The 21,362-nt window shown below is 47.2% G+C and overlaps 1 protein-coding gene across 1 annotated transcript in view; it reads left to right on the plus strand.

The window, feature by feature from the left end:
* The window catches only part of ZNF462 (zinc finger protein 462), a 131,825-nt gene extending 111,860 nt beyond the window's left edge, over positions 1-19,965 (plus strand). The window contains exons 11-13 of the mRNA XM_008141829.3: positions 13,845-13,974; positions 18,333-18,456; positions 19,563-19,965. Of these exons, the coding sequence (XP_008140051.2) occupies positions 13,845-13,974; positions 18,333-18,456; positions 19,563-19,770 (462 nt within the window). The 3' untranslated portion in view covers positions 19,771-19,965. The remainder of the gene's footprint in view (positions 1-13,844; positions 13,975-18,332; positions 18,457-19,562) is intronic.
* The last annotated feature ends 1,397 nt before the right edge of the window (positions 19,966-21,362 follow it).

Raw genomic sequence — 21,362 nt, forward strand, 5'->3', positions numbered from 1 at the left:
TTTGGAGGGGGGATCTCTTTCAAAAGGGCTGCTGCTCAGAGGGTACCGCGATGCAGCACAGCTTCCTCACTTCTCACGGGGCCTATTTTTTCACCTCAGGGATGGAGACGGTTGTTTCTGGCTCTGTGCGTTGCCAAGTGCAGGGGGCGCTATGATGTGTATTTGTTTCTGGAAAGAGCCTGTTGAAAGGCTTTCTAATTGACCAAGAAATCCACAGCCTCTAGTGAGTGTGTTCTTAGGGCACAAGGAGAAGCACTTGCGCTGTTGCTTCCTTCTCCCCCGCTCCGTGTCCTCACCGTGGAAATACAGCCCGAGCCCTCTCCCCTGGCCTTGCACAACCACACTACAGTAAAGACTTCAGTCTGACTCATCTGCACCCAAGGGTTAGGATTTTCCTGGCGGGGTGTTGAGAGAGAAGGCTGACCTTTATCGCCCAGCCACAGTTTAATGATTTTTATGGTAACTTTTTTGCATTCATTTTCTAATGCGTCTGCCCAAACATGAAAGCAGAGAAGAAATGCCTGAATTACCGCACTTAAAAACGTTAATATCCTCTCTTAGTCCAACTTCCTGGGGCATTTCTGCCCCCAAACTCAACGGAAAATCACTCACTGATTTCAAACCCAGCTCTCAATTTATGTCCATGTATCTTATTTATGTAATGGGGGGGCGGGTGTTCCCCTCAGCCCAGCCTGCACCCTCTCCAATCCGGGACCCCTCAGGATGTCTGACTGCCGGTTTAGGCCCGATCCCAGGGATCGGACATCCTTCTCACAATCCTGGACCGCTGGCTCCTAATCGCTTACCTGCCTGCCTGCCTGATCGCTCCTAACTGCCCCCTCCCCCCCCCCCGCTGGCCTGATCACCCCTCACTGCCTCTGCATGCTGGCCTGATCGCCCCGAACTGCCTGCTGGCCTGGTCACCAATAACTGCCCTCCACTGCCAGCCAGGTCGCCCCCAACTGTCCTCTCCCTGCCAGCCTGGTTGCCCCTCATGGCCCCCCGCCGACCTGGTCTCCCCATGCAGCCTGCTGTTCAGTCATTTGGTTGTTCCTCACTAACCCCCCTGCTGGCCTAGTCACCCCACGCAGCCTGCTTGTTCAGTCATTTGGTTGTCCCTCACTAACCCCCCTGCCGGCCTGGTCGTAGGCAGCCATCTTTTGAGGACATGAGGGTTAATTTGCATATTATCTCTTTATTATATAGGATTGTGTTCAAAATTTCAGGCTGGTAGTTTTAGGCTAGAGCAAGCCAGGATGATCATTCTTCCCTAGTTGTTGCGGGTAGCCTTTGAGTCACTGGGGAAATCCGGGCATTAGAAGCCATGCAGATGTGCAACCAGAGGCTTCCTGCGCAGGCGAGCAAGGCTGGGCTTGGGCATCTGCACCCGGGAACTGGGTTGCTCAGGAAAACAGGCCTCGTTTAGAGCGTTTGGAGCCAAACAGACCTGGGTTTGAGTCTTGTCTCCACTATTAACTATAACTTAGGCAACTGACTAACATTTCTGTGTCTGGTTTGTGATTTCTAAATGGGAATCATGACACCTTTCTCGGCAGTTTTGTAAGATTAAAGGAAGTCCTGGTATTTCCCACATTTTGTGATCCACTGTGTTCTTCAGTGTGTCTGTGAGCTGATTTGTGTTCAAGTAGAACAATGGTTGTACGGGTCACAAAGGCAGTTACGTTCCTGAAGACCTAACGTGTATGATAAAATCACTGATGATACCTTGCATTTCAGACACGACTTTGATGTTATATGTTCAATTGCCAAGTTATGTTCTTGAGTTTTATTCTTACTTGTGCTTGACCAGCTTATTAAGTCCGCTGAACACCTAATTGATGCCACAGAATTGCCGCTTTCACACGGCTAATGATTTTCATCTTTGTCTCAATTGCCATTAAGTTTATGAGACTGCTGCTTATTACTGATGGCAGCACTATCTTTTTCCCGTTTCTATTCCTTCTTTTCTTAATGATAAGTGCAAAATGCAGTTCACATTTTTTAAATAATTATCCAACACTATTTTATAAACAAAGATAGCAGTGCTGCTGAAATAGAATTTTTGACTGGCAGGCATTTATGCACTATTAAAAATATTCATTAGAGGGTGAAGGATATACAAAAATCTGATTTCAGCATTCATGAAACAGGTGTAGGAGTCTCAGTGTACAATGTACTGAAGAGACATTTGCTAATAATTCAGGTACAAAAGTCAAGGACCATAAGACAAGAACAAGAAATTAAAGGCATAAGAATTGAAAATAAAATAAAATGTTTTTGTTCACAATGTGATCTTTGTAGTAGAAAATCCTAAGTAATACACTTAAAAGTTACTAGAATATTAATGAGTTTAGCAAAATTACAAGATATAAGGTCAATAAACAAAAATCAATGATATTTCTATATGCTGATGATGGAAAATCTGAAAATGAATTTTTTTTTTAATATATTTTATTGATTTTTTACAGAGAGGAAGAGAGAGGGATAGAGAGTTAGAAACATCAATCAGCCGCCTCCTGCACACCCCCCACTGGGGATGTGCCCACAACCAAGGTACATGCCCTTGACCGGAATCGAACCTGGGACCCTTGAGTCCGCAGGCCGACGCTCTATCCACTGAGCCAAACCGGTTTCGGCTGAAAATGAATTTTTAAACAGGTCAATTTCATTGCTAATACATCAAAAAGAAAAAAATAATAAATAAATTTTAACACAAGAAGTGTGAAAGCTGAAAACTACAAAATATCATTGAGAGAAATAAAAGGACTAAGTTAAGGCAATATATATATCATATTCATGGACTAGACTCAATATTGTTAAGACTTCCCAAATTGATCTATATATTCAATGTAATATCTGTCAAAATCTCAGTAGGCTTTGTTCATTGGTAGAAATTGACAAACTGAGAATAAAATGTATATGGAAATGCAAAGGACCTAGAATAGCCTAAACAGTGTGTAGAAAGAACAAAATTGGAGGACTCACTCTTCTTGATGTCAAAACTTACTGTAAAGCTACAGTAACCAAGAGCATGTGCTATTGGCATAAGGATAGATGCCTGGATCAGTGGTGCAGAAGGAAAAGTCCAGAAATAAATCCTCAGAGATGTGCTCAATTGATTTGCATCCCAGTGCTAAGGCAATAAGGAAGAGATGGTTTTTCAACAAAAAGTGCTAGAACAGTTGGACTTCCATATGCAAAATAATGAGCATTGACCCTTACCATCAAAATGTATTGTGAACACAAAAATTAAATCAAAATGTATTGTGAACCTCAACGAAGGAGCTGAAAGTATAAAACTTCTAGAAAAAGAGTAGAAAGTTGCCCTTTGGTTAGGGAACATTTTCTTAGATACAATACAAAAGTTATGGACAGTAAAAGAAAAAAATAAATTAGATGTCATCAAAATTAAATTTTTGTTCTTCAGAAGACACCATTAAGAAAATGAAAAAGCAAGCAACAGATGTTAAGCAAATATTTGCAAAGTGATTACCGAACAAAGGACTTTAACTAAAAAATATAAAGGACCTTTACAACTCAGTAATAAGATAATTGAATTAAAATGACAAAGATAATCTCACACAGGGCTGGCTGGAGTATAAAATGGCACATCCACTTGGGAGCGTTTGGGGCATTTGTTAAAAAGTTAAACATACAGCCCTAACCGGTTTGGCTCAGTGGATAGAGTGTCGGCCTGTGGACTCAAGGGTCCCAGGTTCGATTCCAGTCAAGGGCATGTACCTTGGTTTTGGGCACATCCGCAGTAGGGAGTGTGCAAGAGGCAGCTGAATCGATGTTTCTCTCTCATCTATGTTTCTAACTCTCTATCCCTTTCCTTTCCACTCTGTAAAAAAATCAATAAAATATATATATTTTTTAAAAAGTTAAACATACACTTACCATCTGATCCAGCAAGTCTCCTCCCACATAAAGTAGACCGATAAAATGTGACACATATATCCACACAGTGGAATTATACTGATTATCAATAAAAAGAAATGAGTGATGGACACATGCAACAATGTGGGTAATTCTTTAAAATATCATGTTAAGTGTACAAAAGCCAATCACAAAGGACTACAGATTATATGACACCATTTATATGAAATTCCCAGTAAAGGCAAAACTAGAGATGAAGCAGGTCAGAGGTTGGCTGGGGCTGGAGATTGGGCACAGGGATTCATTGCAGAGGGTGTGAGGGAACCTCTTAGAGTGATGGAAGGGGTCTTAAACAGATTGTGTTGAAGGATGCACAAGTGCATGAACACTGAAACTCATTGAACTGTTCATTTAAAATGATTTTTAAAAATATACCATAGGTTAATTTTATAGTAAGGAAAGCAGAACTTCAACCCCTAAAAGATGCACTTTTCCCAGGACCCAGCACCTAACAGGCCCTCGATAAATATTAATTTCCTGCAGCTTTCATAAAGTTGATCCGGGGCAGATAAGTCTACAAGATGCCTGAGATCCAGGTTAACATGTAAACTGCCAAAAACAGAAATGTGCAGGAGACTTAGCAATAGGTTCTAAGCTAAGGTTTGCTTCTTTTTCCTCAGCTTTAAGACTCTGTGTTCCACGAGTAGCTTTATTAGCTGATTTCGTGTGATGGACAGAATCCACAGAGGAAACTAAAAGACACTGTAGGATGTATTTTCAGTCAAAGGATTTGATGACACAGAACTGGACATGGAAAACTGGAGTTCTCCATTCTGCCTGCAAAGCTGATAAACCTCAGGAATGTCTCTAAAGACTGTTAGGGTTCATGGGACCAAAAACTGGTTCCAGCAGGAGGGGGAGGCATTGAATGCAGCCTTCCTTTTAAGAACCAGTTCTCAAGTGGCCGCACTGACGCTGCCATGTTTGTCCTCGGAAGCCAAGGTGAGGTAGCAAACCAGCACTCCTTTCCCAGGTGTCACAGAACCTGGTCTTCACGGCTTCCTCTGTGCTGGTGGACAAGGAAGCACTTGCATTGTCTTGGAGTCTAAAGTAAGCAGTGCAGTGTCTTTACTTTTTTTTTTCCATCCTCCACTTCCTGTCATTTTTTGATCTTACTAGATTTCCTAAAAGACAGACTATTCTATTATTTCAACCCTTCCATTCTCCCTCCTTCCATCCCCACCCCCCAATACACACACACACACACACACACACACACACACACACGCAATGAAGTCATATATCTACAGTGCCATTTATTAGCAATGCTGGTGAAAGTTAAAACGTAACATTTCTAGGAAACTTGAAGTCATGGGAGAAAAAACCCAACCCACAATCTGTGCACTCTCATTTAAAAAAACAACAACACATTTTTTAAAGAAAGTTTAACTCTATTCAATACCTTGTTAGTGTTCTTTATGGTTCTGAAGTCTCTTCGCTACTTTAAGGAACATAAAAATATATTATCTCTAACTTAGTTTGCTCATAAAATTGTCATGTTCGGTATATTAAATTTAGAAGGATAGTCTATTCAGGCAATACACAGTCACTAATTTAATTTACTTGGAAATGTTTTTAATTTTTTTATACAAATGGAGCCTCAGGCGGCTGAACTCTAAGGAACTCGTATCTCTTCCTTTTCGCCAGTTTGGCAAAAGCAGCAGAACACAAAGCTCAGGAGGAATTACCAGCAGTTTAGTGATTCCAATAAAATTGTTCAGCTTTCTGGACCAGTGAAATCCACAGTGGCAAAAAAAAAAAAAAAAAGTCACATAGAGCATTTGTTTCCAGCAAAGTAAATGAGAAGAAACAAAAGAAGCACCTTCTCCAATGCCAGATCATAAACATACATTTGGCCACTTTTATTATTATTTTTTTTTATTGTCTAAAGTTTTACATATGTCTCCTTTTTCCCCAACTGACTCTCCCCCCTCCCCCCGCCCAAGCCATTCCCACCCCGGGCAAGCCCCCACCGCCACAGTGTCTGTGTCCATTGGTTATGCTAATATGCATGCATACAAGTCCTTTGGTTGCTCTCTAACCCTTCTCCTCTAGCATTTGTCTCGGGATCTATTCTTGTTCATCAGATTATGTTGATCATTATATCCCACATATGAGTGAGAGATCATGTGATATTTATCTTTCTCCGACTGGCTTATTTCACTTAGCATAATGATCTCCAGGTCCATCCATGCTGCTGCAAATGGTAAAAGTTCCTTCTTTTTTATAGCAGCGTAGTATTCCGTTGTGTAGATGTACCACAGTTTTTAATCCACTCATCTGCTGATGGACACTTAGGTTGTTTCCAAATCTTAGCTATTGTAAATTGTGCTGCTATGAACATAGGGGTGCATATATCCTTTCTGATTAGTGTTTCTGGTTTCTTAGGATATAGTCCTAGAAGTGGGATTATACTGGGTCAAATGGGAGTTCCATTTTTTAACTTTTTGAGGAAACTCCATACCGTTCTCCACAGTGGCTGCACCAGTCTGCATTCCCACCAGCAGAGCACGAGGGTTCCTTTTTCTCTGCATTCTCACCAGCACTTGTCGTTTGTTGATGATAGCCATTCTGACAGGTGTGAGATGGTACCGCATTGTCGTTTTGATTTGCATCTTTCGGATGATTAGTGACTTGGAGCATGTTTTCATATGTCTCTGGACCTTCTGTATGTCCTCTTTCGAAAAGTGTCTATTTAGATCCTTTGCCCATTTTTTGATTGGATCGTTTATCTTCCTTTTGTTAAGGCCACTTTTTTATTTTATTTAATAATTATTACTAGCAGCTTTAGCTTTACAAGCCCCAAGGATTTCTGCAAGCTAAAGGTTTCTCTAGAAGATTAGGTCGTTTCAGCTTTGTTTTCCCTTATGTTAGTCTTGCTTCTTGATTAATCAGTTCTAGACCCGTTTATTCATGTATTTAGAAGAGAGAATTCATAGATGAAAGGAGGTGAGGCCATTTTTCAGAGGGACTTGCCAGGCAGAGCCTGAGATGATATTTCCCCAGGAGATGTTCGACGTTCTCTATATCCTTCGAAACTGTCCACTGAACTCTCCCATCAGAAGTAATTGCTCCTGCTTCCAGGCGTCCATAGGACTTTCCTTCTCCCTCCATAAAGGCCCTTAGTGCATGCTGCTTGACCTTGCACTTGACTCTCAGCAAGTCCCTGTCTTGCCATTGGATGCACTGTTCTTAAGTCGGAAACCCCGTTATTTACCTCTCTTTCCTTCCCAAATCTGATCTGGTGCCCTGCATGCTGTAAAGGCTCCAGTAGCCGTTTGCTCCATCAATCAATGAAATCACTCTTCAAGTAGGAAATGTTAAGTGTCCTGTTTGTTCCAAGAAGCAGAACGTGGCGGCAGCATCCGCATCTTTGCCTCTGATTTCCAGCCCGGGAGGCTGGCCAGGGCTCCACTGGCCAACAGCAGAGCTGTCTGACGTTCTTAATGGTCCTTGCACTCGGCTCTCTGGAGAACTTGGGACCGGAGTTATGCCGAGATTCTCAACATGAGTTGATGCTGTCTGCTTTGCTAGGATGGGTCTGGCAGGAAAGTAAGTTTTCTGATTTGATCCAGTGATTGCAAAAGCAAGCAGTTGCCTTCTTGACTTCTGTGCTCCATATACCTTCCAGGGAAATGGACCATCTTTATCCTTATTGTTCTTAGAAAGTGTTTTCTTCTGAAGAAAAATTCCCAAAAGACTCTACTCCTCTATCCCCTCTGGTTTTGCAACAGAGCATTATCGGCACAGTACTTTCTCTTCCTTGTATTCCGCCTGTTGGGTCACGTTGACTATTTGGTAAATAATTTTACATTTCTCCAGATGATTGGCCTTATAATAGGGGAGTATTCCGCCTGTTGGGTCACGTTGACTATTTGGTAAATAATTTTACATTTCTCCAGATGATTGGCCTTATAATAGGGGAGTGGGCGCTTTATCACCTGACAGACGATGTGAGTGCTAACCCTGGCTTTCGCACGCGCTTGTCTTGTGTTCTGTTTTCCTCATCTACAAATAGGGAAGATAATGCATATCTTGCAGAGTGGTTATAGGAGTTAAATGATACATAGAAAATTACTGGATTAATTTTTAGCGCGTAATAGCTGTTGGGTTGGAATTGAATCAAAATCTTTTAGAAAATGTCCAATTTTATTCTCTCATTAGCAAACACATTTATAACGTGGGGACGCACATCTTAAGGCAATATTATGAACTTCTCTATGTTTTAGGATCTACTATGAGTGTTTATGTTACTGGTAAATTGAAATAACATTTGCTGAGTGTCAACCACACGGCTGACCTTGTCCTCTGCCCTGAGCACGGAAAGCTAAATAAAGAACACAGCCCGGCATGTTAAGTGCTTGATAAAGGGACCCATAAAACAGGGGGCAGGTGTGCTGGCCCAGCTCTCCACCCACGGAACCTGAGCGCACGTCGCTGAATGTCCTTCTCGAAGCTTGACGAGCGCTCTGATGGAAATGCTCTCACCTGAGAACTGAAGGTTTTGACCTGCACCTTTGGCCATCTTCCTGTAAGGAGCTGTGGAGACACTGCCCTGCCGAAGGTTCCTCCCACTGCCTTCTCTCCCTCCTCCCCATTCTGACGTCCCAGGTGGCGCCGAGGTCTGCTGGGTAAACCCCCGGCTATGGTCATCAGGGTGGCAAACTCTGGCCCCGGGACCACACCCGGCCGCCACCTGGTTTCATGTGGCCCGCCAGCTAAGAGGGGTTTTGACATTTTAAATGGCTGGGGGAAAATCAAGAGTAATATTTTGTGACACGTGAAATGACATAAAATTTGGGTTTCAGTGCTGAGTACAGCAGTTGGGTAGTTGTGACGGAGACTGTGGGGTCCTGAAAGCCTAAGACACGTGCTCGCCTGGCCCTCCCCGAAGACTGGCCAGCCTGGCCGTGAGTCCTTGCAAATGTGCGCCCACGACACGCTCTCCGCTTGTGACGGGAGAGGCCTTTGTGATGGGAGGGGCAGTTTTCCCGTGTTCTCCGGTGTCGTGTTCCCTTTGGCCTTCCTCCTTAACGCGGACATGGAGTGTTAGGTGATGCGAACACCCTGGCTGGGTGGCCCTTTCTGAAGGTACCGATGTTGCGTCGGTAGGAGGAAACTGGGGAGACATTGGGCGGATTGCTCCTCACCGCCGGCTGCCCCACTTCGCGTCTGCTACGTAATCTGCAGACAGGGGTGTCCAGTTGCGCTTTTTCGTTAACAAGTTTTTATCAGTTCTTCCTGTAAGACTGGGTTTGCCACCTAGCACTCTAGGAAAATGCATGCTCAACTTGGTAATGTTTGTAAATCATAGGGTGCCTTGAGGCTTGAACACTCAGCGTGAGCGTGGAAGGGTTGGCAGCGTCATCGGTGCAAGGTTAACTTCCAGGGGAAAGCATTTGCTGGCCGATGCCCCTTATCCCACGTTCCCATTGGATGGCAGACTTCACCCCGACTCTGGGTTAGTGGCCTTCACAGGGGACTTTGGGGTTTGGGGCATTCACAAATAACTTTCACAGGATATAAGGATCTGTGTATAGTTTTGTTTTGTTTTTTTAACCTTCACCTGAGGATATGCCTTTCATTGATGAGAGGGAGAGAGAGAAACATCAATTGGTTGCCTCCAGTACAGGCCCTGACCAGAACTGAACCCGCAGCGTGGGTACTGCCCTGACCGGGAATTGAACCCACCACCCTTTGGTGTATGGGACGATGCTCCAACCAACTGAGCCACACTGGCCAGGGCTGCATATAGTTTTATAGTCTGAGTGAGTATGTATTTGAACAATCTACCCTTCAAAGCCACGTGTGGCTTCTGCCTTCAGAAGGCTCCTAAATCTTAAACTCGTACGCTTCTTTTTTCTCCCTCTGTTGTGGGCCTTTTGGAAAACGGGTAATAAGTTACCTTCATCTCCAGAGGAGAAGGTGAATTTCCCTAAGTTGTCCTCTGCACCGTTAGAAAGGTGGTCAGATACCCTCCCGTCTCCAGGTCCGGAAGTGACGTGTAGGCTCATTCCAGAAACCAACTCACACACACATTGGAATTTCAATAAAGTCCAAACTCTTTGATTTTTGACCCTGTAATTTCACCTCTGCAAATTTAGCCTGTAAAATTAAAGCTAAACAGGAAAGAAAGGATTACATACAATAAGGTCTATTACTGCATTTTTAATAGTGAAAAGCCAGAAAAGCCAAAGGTAAACTCACATGGGAACAGTAAACTATAACGCATCCCCTAATGAAACGTTATACAGTGATTAAGAATGCCGCTGATACACAGAATATGTATGCCACGCCAGGCCTGGCCGGTGCGATCCCGCTGGGAGTCGGATGCAGAGCAGTTTGGGTGGGAGGCAGAGGGGAGTGTGTGCAGGCCATAAACAATTAATTACTGAGGGGGACGAATTACCAAAGGCGAGTGCAGGGTGTGTGAGAGTGCAGAGCAAGGATATTTAACCAAGGAGGAGTTTGACACTGAAGCGAGGCTGGAAGACAGAAGTCACCACGTAAGGAGGCAGGCCAAACGGGAAATGGCAAGTGCACGGGAGGGAGGGGAGGGAACAGGGTCAAGAGCGTGGCAGATCCCAGGAAGCTCAGCGAGTCCAGGGCCGTGGGAGCAAAGGGGAGACAGCCGGCAGAGGGCGGGCCAGGGTACGGTGATCGCCCGCCACACAAGTCTCAGTAAGAAATGAGGATTTTTTCCTCAGGGCAAGCGGAGACTGACATGAACAGATTTAAATTTTTTAAAGATCACTCAGAAGGCACCGGAGATTAGATGCAAGAGGAGTAAGAATGGATGACGGAGGGAGGACATGGCATTAATCCAGGTGAGAGATGGGCTCAGAAATGCAGCGAGGAGTCTTGTGTAGTAAGATTAATATTGGCTGGCTGACCGGGGGACTTAAAGTAGAGTTAGAACCCAACACGATCAAGACCATGAAAAGGTCTTGCACTCTTTCAGAATTGTGCAGAATCCAAAATGTTAAGTTTCCCAGTGAAGGGAAAGAGGGAGGCGGGAAAGAAAAAAGGAACATTCGGTTTGGTGACAGGTCTGTCACTGGAGCCCTTGGGAAGCAGGGCTCTGGTACCTGGTGCAGGGCCTGACACACAGTAGGCCCTCAGGAAGTCCTTGTCCAATGAATGAACGGATCAATGAAGACTTACTGGATTAAACAATACGGGATTTCCTTTTGGCCGTTCTCGGTTTCATCATTTTTGTTTGCTGGCATCTTGCCACCCCTCATGTCCCTTACACAGGTGGCCTGGCTGAAGGTGGGATGTGGGAGAAGGTGGCCAGAAAAGGCTGCCTTTTAAGTACTAGTCATTTAAAAGATGGTTTTTTTTACACATAGTTCAAAGTTAGGCAGATTGGAACCTTGCCTCCTTTTCCTTGAAAACTGGCAACCTAGAAAACTTCTATTCAGATATTTGTCATAAATGCTATTGGGTTAAAATACAGACTTTGTGGCTAAACATAACTTCATAAATATGCATTGACAATGCTTATCATACGCCTTTTCCAAAAGCCAAAATTGGAAAAGACCACATTCCCAGCAAGGGGCAGGAAACGACATTTGGGGGAACTGCTGTGTTTCGGGTGGTGTGCTGACCCCCCTTTTATAAATGAGGGCATTTGTGTTGGATAACTTGCCCAGAGTCTGAGTACGGCAAACCCTGGACTTGAATTTAGGTCTCTCTGACTTCAGAGCTCTTGCTCCCGTGCCCTACCCCCTCTCACTTCATGTCGAAAAATGAATTAGTAGCACTGCTGGTGGGATGCAGACTGGTGCAGCCACTGTGGAGAACAGTATGGAGTTTCCTCAAAAAACTAAAAATGGAACTCCCATTTGACCCAGTATAATCCCACTTCTAGGAAATTATCCCAATAAACTAGAAACACCATTCAGAAAGGATATATGCACCCCTATGTTCATAGCAGCACAATTCACCATAGCTAAGATTTGGAAACAGCCTAAGTGCCCATCAGCAGATGAGTGGGTTAAAAAACTGTGGTACATCTACACAATGGAATACTACGCTGCGGTAAAAAAGGAGTTCCTACCATTTGCAACAACATGGATGGAGATAGCATTATGCTGAGTGAAATAAGCCAGTTGGAGAAAGACAAATATCACATGATCTCACTCATTTGTGGAATGTAATGAATGGCATAGATTGATGAACAAGAACAGATCCAGAGACTGAGAAATGTCAATCAGAACATCATACCTCAGGGAAGGTAGGGGAGGGTGGGGGTAAGGTGGAGAGATCAACCAAGGGACTTGTGTGCATGCATATGAGCCTAACCAATGGACACAGACAACAAGGGGGTGAGGGCATAAGTGGGGGGTGGGAGATTATGGGGGAATAAGGACACATGTGAAAAATAAAAATAAAACATTAAAAAATAAAAAATAAAAACTTCACATCGGTCTGTGGGAGTGAGGCCTGGTGGATAAACCCCTGGTTAGGAAGGTGCCACAAGCAAAAGTGCTTTTGAGCCTGTTGCTGTGGACGCTTACTAGACGGGTGGAAGGAGAAATCGAGATTCTGAGCCAGCTTCCTCCTCCTCCTCCTCACTTTAGCCTGTTAGCTTTTACAGCTTTTTTAATGAGCAGAACAACAACTCGCTGACCCCGAGTGTTGAGCACTGAGACGGACGCAGTCCTCGCTCCCACCCCGATGTCTTGCTGCTTTCCTGGGTTCCTCGTTGTATTCGATCCATGTATTGTTCCTCTGGTTTCAAAAGAGCTTTTATCCCGAGTGTTCCTCCTCCTCTGAAACGCTCCCTCTTACGGAACGCGGTCGGGACAGTATCGAGCCTGTCAGAGGACTGACTGCGCGTCGGCCCTGATACTGCGAGTGTCTCTCACGTTTGTCACAGCTGATGGTGATGTTCCCGTCCGCCCGGCATCTGGAGCCGCGGTGCTCAGCGAATGTGTGTTCCAGTCTGGTCCAGGGAATATCTTGGGATTGTCTTGTACCTCCTCCCTGTCCTCTCCTTGTCCTCCTTACACTCTCTCTCTGTGGAGCAGCTATGGGCGTCTGCCTTCCCTCCCCAGCTGCTAGTACACTGTGAGCCTCTGGGGGCCAGACGGGGTCTCCTTCTCTGTGGGTCCTGCCTCCGCCCCTCCCTGCAGCGGGGGAGCCCAGCTACCTGCCACAGGGGTAGCCCATGGCTGTGTGTTGACCCGAGTTCTGTGCTAACCTGTGGCTCCTGGTCAGCGTGTGAGTTAGGAATCCAGTCACTGTTGCGGGGACAGCCTGCAGCCCTGCAGGTGGCGGGACCGTGGGGGAAGAGGCTGCGACTCTCACCGCCGGTTCTCGGGATACTTAGAGCCTCTTCGCCTCCAGGAGAACTGGGTGGCTTACAAAGGTCACTGCTTGGAATTCAACTAAAAACGATTTCCCAGCCCTGGCCGGGTGCTCAGTGGTTAGAGCGTGGATTCGATCCCTGGCAGGGCGGGAGACAACTAATCAATATGTCTCTCTCTCCCTTCGATGTTCCTCTCCCCCTCCCCCCCACTTCCTCCCTCCCTTCCACTCTGTCTGAAAATCACTGGAAAAAATATCCTCGGGTGAGGATTGACAAAGAAACAAAAGACTGTTTACTGGCCGCCCCTTCTACTCCCCAAGCTTTATGGTACTTTTGCTTTCTGGCCAACAGCTCACTTTTCTCACTAAGTTCAGTAAGGAGGGCCCGATGTTGACAGTCCCATTGAAAACGGTGGGATGTGGGAGCACCCCCCTCAGAAACAGCGTCTCCGTGGAGAGGAGGACCGCCTAGGCACTGGTGGCCTTCGGTCCTGGTTCCAGAAGCAGACAGGGCAAGGGGTAAGGGTGCTGGAGAGCTCTCCCCCCACCCGTCCGCGGCCCGCTCCCATCGTGCGCTTGGCCTCTTTCAGGTGAGCCGGAACTTCGAGCTGGTCGGACGGGTCAACCTGGACCAGCTGGAGCAGATGAAGGGCAAGCTGGAGAGCTCCAGCAGCGAGGACGAGGACAAGGAGGAGGACGTGGGCAAGGCCGAGGACAGAGGTGAGTCTCGCCCGCTCTCCGGGCCCCTGTGGCAGCCAGCGTGTCTGTGGGGAGACAGGGAGGCAGGGGGGTGCTGTAGGAATAACAGAAGGAGTGATCCCTTAGTTCAGGAGCAGAACCGACTGACTCGAGAAACCTGTCAGGGGCCGTGTCTTGTAAACTCTCCCCAGCTGCAGAAACTCCGAGGGAAACGGGCATTTTCTCTCTCGCTGTGGTTGATTTGTTTATTAACAATGTAGAGTGGTGTTTTTAATAAGGAAAAGGGGTGTCTTTGGGGTCTTAGTGTAAGGACTGGCCAATGGCAAGATGGATGGCACTAGAGCTATCAGGGAATGTCAGTGAACGCCCAATGGGACGCTGATTTGAAATTGCTGCTGCGGGGCTCACCCTGGTGAGGCTGTGAGTGGGGGAGGCTGAGATGAATCCTGAGGCCCCCCCCCCCTCCCCCCTCTGTCCTCAGCATGGCCCTCCCTTAACCGCCTTGCTGTTGGTTTTGACAAAACCAGTAGTTTTCATTTAGTCATGTGTTTACAGGGGACACGGGGGAAGGTCTCATGGAATTTTTGTGCTATTTTTCCAACTTCTTCTTAGTCTATAATTATCTTCAAAATGAAGTTTGTTGAAAGTATATGTAATTACAGACAGGCATGTATGTAGAGTTGTTCTCTACATCGATCAACGCAGAATATTGTGGAAATCCCAAGATAGTGCAATGAGCAGATAGGTTGAAACCTGTTACCTTTAGTTACTGCAGACTTATCAGAATCACACGGGTACCGCAGCCGGAGAAATAGACGGTAGATGTCACCGCAGTGCTGAGGGGCACGGCGTTAGTTGCCACTGCGGAGCAGCAGCCTGTGCCAGGCCCAGTGCTGGGGGTTTCCAGATGCCTTTGCTTCTTTAATCTCATGTCGTGGAGAGGGACCTGCAGTTGGCCTGCCGGGGTTTGGCTTCAGTTCTGCTAGTACCGTGGTCGGCAAACTGCGGCTCTCGAGCCACATGCAGCTCTTTGGCCCCTTGAGTGTGGCTCTTCCACAAAATACCACGGCCTGGGCGAGTCTATTTTGAAGAAGTGGTGTTAGAAGAAGTTTAAGTTTTAAAAAATTTTGCTCTCAAAAGAAATTTCAATTGTCGTACTGTTGATATTTGGCTCTGTTGACTAATGCGTTTGCCGACCACTGGCCTAGTAGCTGTTTGACTGGGTAATAGCTGTATGACTGGGGAGCTCCCTGTGCATTCATCATCAATAATAATAATATCACCTGCCTACTAGGGTTCTGTGTACAGCTCCAGTGAGACACACACAAGACACAAACCAGTCCTTGGAACGTGGTAACCACCTGATAGATGATAACCCTGCCATGTAGGTGGTATTACTGTCATTTTACAATTGGGAAAATAAAGGCCCAGAAAAGTTAAGAGCTCGTGCAAAGTTTAAAAAACAGAACACTAGAGATGGAATTTCGTCTTTTGGCTCCAAAGGCAAGATCCCTTTTACACGATGTCCTGTTCCCCAACCCTGTGGACAGTGGCCCTGTTCACTGAAGGGAACTTGACCCTGAATTCTGTCAATTTTGTGGCCATTAGGGTCTCACTCTAAGGTACACACTTTTACAAAAATAGCTTTTTTTTTTCCCCCTCCTTGGTCAATCTGCAAGCCTGAGGAAGAGTATTTGGTGACCATTTCCCTCCGAGGTTCTCCCGGTTTTTTTCCTGACCTCCTCCCACTCCCACTCCATCCCCACCCACCCCACCATGACGCTGTGGCAGGAGACCACAGGTTTGCAAAGTGGGAGCCCCCTTTGGCTAGGACGGCAGCAGGGACTGCTGTTTCCAGGGTGTGCCAGCGTGCCCGCGGTAACCTGGGAAATAAGTAACAAAGGAAGCACCCTCACCGGGTAGGTTGGTTGCCCTTGTGACAGACATTACAGCATCTGTTCGCAGGGGCCAGACTCCCCCGTCTCTTGCATGGACAGTGGCTGTGGTCTGAGAAGCTTGGTTTGGCATTTTCTTTCTCAGATTCCGTAGATATGTTCTTGGTGATGGGATCAGTGCACTGCTCCCCGAGTTCTCTGGAAAGGGGTCCTCTGACAGAGGGGCTCCTGTGCCTCCTGAGGCCCCGCCCTCCTGCCCCAGGTCCTACGACTTCTGAGTCTTTAAAGCGAGCACACGTGAACTCAGAGGTGATAAGCATTGCAGAGGCAAGAGCCCCTGTGAGGCCTCCCCGGTGACTCCTCCACGTAAAAGCAGAGACAAGGGGAAAAGGTGGCAGTTGGAAGTGTGGGCACCAGGCGCTGCGTGGCCGCCCCCTCACATGAGCTTCAGACCCGCTCGGTTGGACTAGAAAGAGGTTCATCGCGTCTGATCGCCTCTCACTGGAGGGTAGCCTCCCATTCATGAGCCTTAACCACGTGGGAAGAGTCTCGGGGTGGAGAAGCTTGTCTGTCTCTCCCTGGGTAGGAGATTGACAGGAGCCACTTCCAGTACTGTTCATGGAAATCATCAGCCTAACTTCCCGTCCGTCCCTCTCGAGTTTGTCTCATCTCCTTCTAATCGATCTCCCACCATGGAGGTGGGTTCTTGCCAGCGAGAAGAAAGGACACACAATAGCCCGGGGGTGTTTGCAGCCGGCCTGTCTTCTAGGAGGCGAGTGGGTGGTGGCTCTAGCGTGGCAGCTCGGGCTGATGGAGAGCTGTTTGCCGTGTGACAGGTAATGATTGGCCGCCTCCTCGGAGGCTGAGCCAGAGGAGCCTCGGAAAGAATAGATGAGTGGTTTCATGTTCCTCAGGGTACAAGCGCCCATGTGCCAGGAGCTTGCCCCTCGTTGGCAGGGCGGACTTGCATCAGGCCCTCGTTCAGGGGGCCCTCATCCTTGTAGGTACCCCATTCCCGGCGTCCTCTTCCAGCACCAGAACTGGAGACAGGACTGGCGTGGCCACCCGGCAGGTGCCGCCTAGAAAGCTCGGAGGGAATTTGAAAGAGAAGAAACCAGGCATGAAGAAACCAACATTAACCCAGGCAGGCTCCTCCCCACCCCCTCTCATTATGCAGTTGGGAGGAGTCAGGAAGGCATTCTGTTGATTTCTTGCCCAAGATAATCCCTGCTAAGAAATTAATGCGCCGAGCAGATGGTGCTGTCTCATTTCCAGTGAAAGGAATCAAGGGAGATAGTCTGTGCAATTATTTTTAATGGCTGGTGTGGTGATCTTCTTAATTTGTGAGAAAAAGGCTTTGTGCTTTTGTTCACACTGGCCCCGTTCACATAGCTGTGTGCGCTGAAGATGAAGGCAGCACGGAGATGCCTACCCTGTGGGCGCCATCCTACAGTTGGATGAGCTGGAAGCTTGCAACCAGGAGCCGTCTCCCCGTAACGTCTTGTAGGTTCAGGCACCGAGGGACCAGATCTGGGGAGGTGGTCAGTCCTGCCCGCCGCCGCCGCCGCCGCCGCGTGGCTGCAGAGCTGTACTCGACCTGTGGTGCGAGCCCCGGCAGAGTTTGGCTGCTGCGGTGTCCTGAAAGACCCATGGGCTGGGGACTCGAGACCCCCACCAAGGTCACAGAAGCTCCTGTCTTGGAGGTTGCCAGGAGGCGTGGCCTGGAAACAATTAGCCGCCCAACTCACGCTTATCAGACCCTTACCATGTGTGCAGCGCCACGGAGGAGAAAAAACAATGACAGTCCACGTTGGCTGTCTACAACAGACGTGTCCAGAAATGCCTGCGTGTCCCCACCTTCCCGGGTTTCGCCGCTTGAGGAGCAGGGGCCGGGCAGCTGGCCAGGCTCCCTCGTTAGCCGGGGTCACGCTCTCTTTCCCACGCCGGCCTCCCGTTGTCCAGCACACACCTTCAGGCATCTGGTGCTCGGAGCCCCGTGAGGTGTTGGTTACGACAACCGCGACCGCCATCGGGAGTCAGGACGGCGTTCCCACTGGAAGGCGTCGAAACCCCACCCCGGGTCTGCGTGTGACCTGGGCCATGCTTGCAGGAGCCTCTATTCTTTTTAGTGAGCAAACTTGTGTCAAGTATAGTGCTACATGGTGAGGCACTACCAGACCATCACGGGCGGGGAGATTGGATAGGGAACCTGCTGAGACGCCGTGGGAATGACCCAGGTGGTTTGCGACAGAAGCAGCTGGAGGTGGGGACGGGCACGCGTGGGGCCTGGGAACCAGGGACGGTCCTCGAGAGCCGTTCCAGAAGTGCCCTCGGGTGAAAAGCCGGTGGGAGAAAGGACAGGGGATCTGGAACTTGCTCTCACAAGTGTGACCCGGGAGGGAAGGCAGGCAAGGAGGTCTCCTAAACGCTGGCTTACCTCTCCCGCCGCCCGCAGGTAACGCTTGTTCCGCTTTCTCCTTACAGATCTGATGAGGTTTGCTGACCGTGGGGCTGCCGTGAACGCTCAGAAGCGCTTTCCGTGCGAGTTCTGCGGGCGGGCGTTTTCCCAGGGCTCCGAGTGGGAGCGGCACGTGCTGAGACACGGCATGTAAGTTGAGCCATCCCCACACGCCTTTGCCCAGAGGGAGGGGGTCGGGAGGTCAGGTTCTCCGTTGTGTTTTGGTCCCCCTGCCGGCACCCAGACCCCTCGGTGTCACAGATCCGGGCATGGGAGGAGAGGCAGAGGTCAGGAGCTAGGTTTCTCCTCTTCTGTTGGTGTTTTCAATGGTCACCCAGACACAAGTCTAATGAAAAAATCACCTTGGAGACGAATGACAAATCCCACCCAAGCCCTCGCGTACAAGTTTCGCGCTTTCTCCAGCCAGTGTCCCTTCAGCTTTCATTAGCGTGGCGTTCTCTGATAGAGCGTGGACCGGGGTCAAAAGATCTGGCTTCTGTTCCTGCCTCTGATGACTCATTCCCCGAGTGGCCTGGAACATTCCCACGCACCTCTTGGTGCCTTCCGTGCTCTGCCTCGGGGACAGAGCCAGCTTCTGCCTGCCTCCCAGGTAGGTGGGAGCACACCTGTAAAACACCTGTAAGATCCTTGAATATAAAACTGTCCTTAGTCTACCAGATAGAGCGCCTACGAGTTGGTCCTTTTAGCAGAAAATACCCCCGAGACCTGAAGCGTCTAAACTTCAGAGACTATAACTCGGCTTCCCAAGGCGCGGGTTCGGTCTTCGGGTTTTTGCTTTTCGTTTATTTCTATGATTTGTTTCTGGGCCTGTCCGTTAACTCTTTGATACCGGGGCTGCTGCTCTTTTAGTCTTAATAAACACAGCCAGTCTCCTAGCTTCCGGGTTCCGCTGGTGAGTTTGAGCATAAGACAATACTTGCTCTGACCACTTACAACTTCTCTCTGTTCCCAGTAGAGGCGGGAAACATAAAACCGTTATATTAATCTGATGTCATCAAAGCATGATGTCATCAAACCATAGTATGATAATGGATATTTCTGTAGGTTCAAGTACCAGGAATACTTGACCTAAGCACAACGTGTAGCAAGGATAAGTCACTCACAACTTAGTCATCCTTTTCGTGGCATTTGTTCCAAGGAAACCCCAAGGCCTTTTGTTAAGGATGTGAGTCTTTTTTTCATTTAACTAAGAAACAACAAACACTCACCCGTCTCTGCCATCCATGTTTCTCCAGGGCGTTGAATGACACCCAGCAGGTGAGCAGAGAAGAGATCCAGCTGCAGGAGAGCGTGCAGGACAGTGTTAAGATGCCCTGCATAGAGGAGAAGGAAGATGACGAGGCGCTCGGGATAGACTTTTCCCTCAAGAGTGAGACAGTAGCCATCTGCGTAGTCGCTGCCGACAGATCTCTCCTGGAGAACGCAGAGGCCGAGAAGGAATAAGCGTGGGGTGGAATTCTGGATCACAACCTTACTTGAACTGTGATGCGAAGTGGGAGGGCCAGCTCGGGCTGAGACGTGGGGGACAGAAAAGAGAAGACAGAACAAAGCTGCTTTTTCGGACTGAACAATCTATTTTCAAAGCACTGGTACCTGTGTGAGTGAGTATGTAAATTAAAGTTATTTAAATGGTTGGAATATGTGGCTCCTTTTCCATCACTACACCTTCCCTCCCGGATCTTCAGCGTGGAAGTTTCGCTCGTTGCGGGGACGCGCAGCGCCTCCCGGGCACGGCGTGCCCTGTGGTGGTCGTGGACAGTGCGTGGAAACAAGCTCCGTGGCAGTAGAAGACTTCTTAGGGGAACAACATTTTCTGACGCACAACTTTCCGTGCGTTTTTCTAGTTTTCATACCTTAAGCTTTTTTCAAGACCTAACTGCAGCCGCTTTGGGAAAAAAAAAACAAAAACAAAAACAAAACAAAACAGAAAACAAAAAAACTGCTTTGCATAAAACAGTCACCTGTTTCCTAGTACCTCAAACTTAACCAAGGGAATTCTCTGCATTTGTCAGTACTACCTGTCGTCGCCGTGGTTAAATGTAGAGAGAACTGCTGGGCAAGATGGTGAATGGAGAAAAAAAAAAAGAGTTTTAAAGAAAGGAACACAAATTGTGCTTAAAATCCCCAAGTGGGTTTTATTTCTTAAAATACTGTGATTTTTTTAATTATTTTAGTAAAAAACAAAACAAAAAAAAGAAACAGACTTTAATTATTAGATAACTGTTTGTGAATTGTCATCCTTTATTCCAGGTAAGCTGTTTATTAGTGTTCAACTATGATTTAGACTTTGGTAGATTCACACAAGCTAATTTTACGGTGACTGTGGAGTTCCGTTTGCCACATGTTCATTTTCTATCAGCTTGAGTGTTACAAACACAGCACAATTCAGTTTTTCATATAAATTGTTTTTCTTTGTGTGTGTGTGTGTGTTGATATTGTTTTAATTTGGGGCAAGGGAGATTTAGGGTTTTTTTTGTGTGTGTGAATAGGAATGTTTTTATTTTAAACATGGAAATAACAAAGAACTTTTTTTTTTTTAATTTAACTAAAGAACCAAACTTTTGGGCACAGCTATGCAGCTTGTGGGCCAGATGAGGAAGTCCTCTTCACCCTTTTGTTTCTTGTCAAATTACCACATTATCCGTCTCACACAAGTACTTTCTGTTAGGGTGGGCTGGCTTTTGTGCGTGATTTCAAATCTGTGTTTTGCTTTTGTTTGCAATGTGTTTTTATTTGGGGGGCGGGGGTTCTCATTTAATTTGGGGGATAAGGGAACCCCGTCCCTTTGGTGAGAATGGACAAGAAATACTTCCATCCTACAAGGAACCTGGAGAACTACTTTTTTGTTGTTTGTTTAAATCTAGCTGCCAGCTGCTCTGTTTCCCCATGTTAGCTTTTTCAGGAAGGAGCAGCTTAGACTCAATCTAAGCCTACATTTATAATATGTTCTGATTGTGAACAGAGAGTTTTTGTTACAAAAAGTAGAAAAGTACTTTCCTTGAAGCCTAGGTTTTAGAAGCCTGTGAGCTTGCGTG

The sequence above is a fragment of the Eptesicus fuscus genome, chromosome 15 (assembly GCF_027574615.1).
Source record: "Eptesicus fuscus isolate TK198812 chromosome 15, DD_ASM_mEF_20220401, whole genome shotgun sequence".
In the NCBI taxonomy this organism is placed as follows: Eukaryota; Metazoa; Chordata; class Mammalia; order Chiroptera; family Vespertilionidae; genus Eptesicus; species Eptesicus fuscus.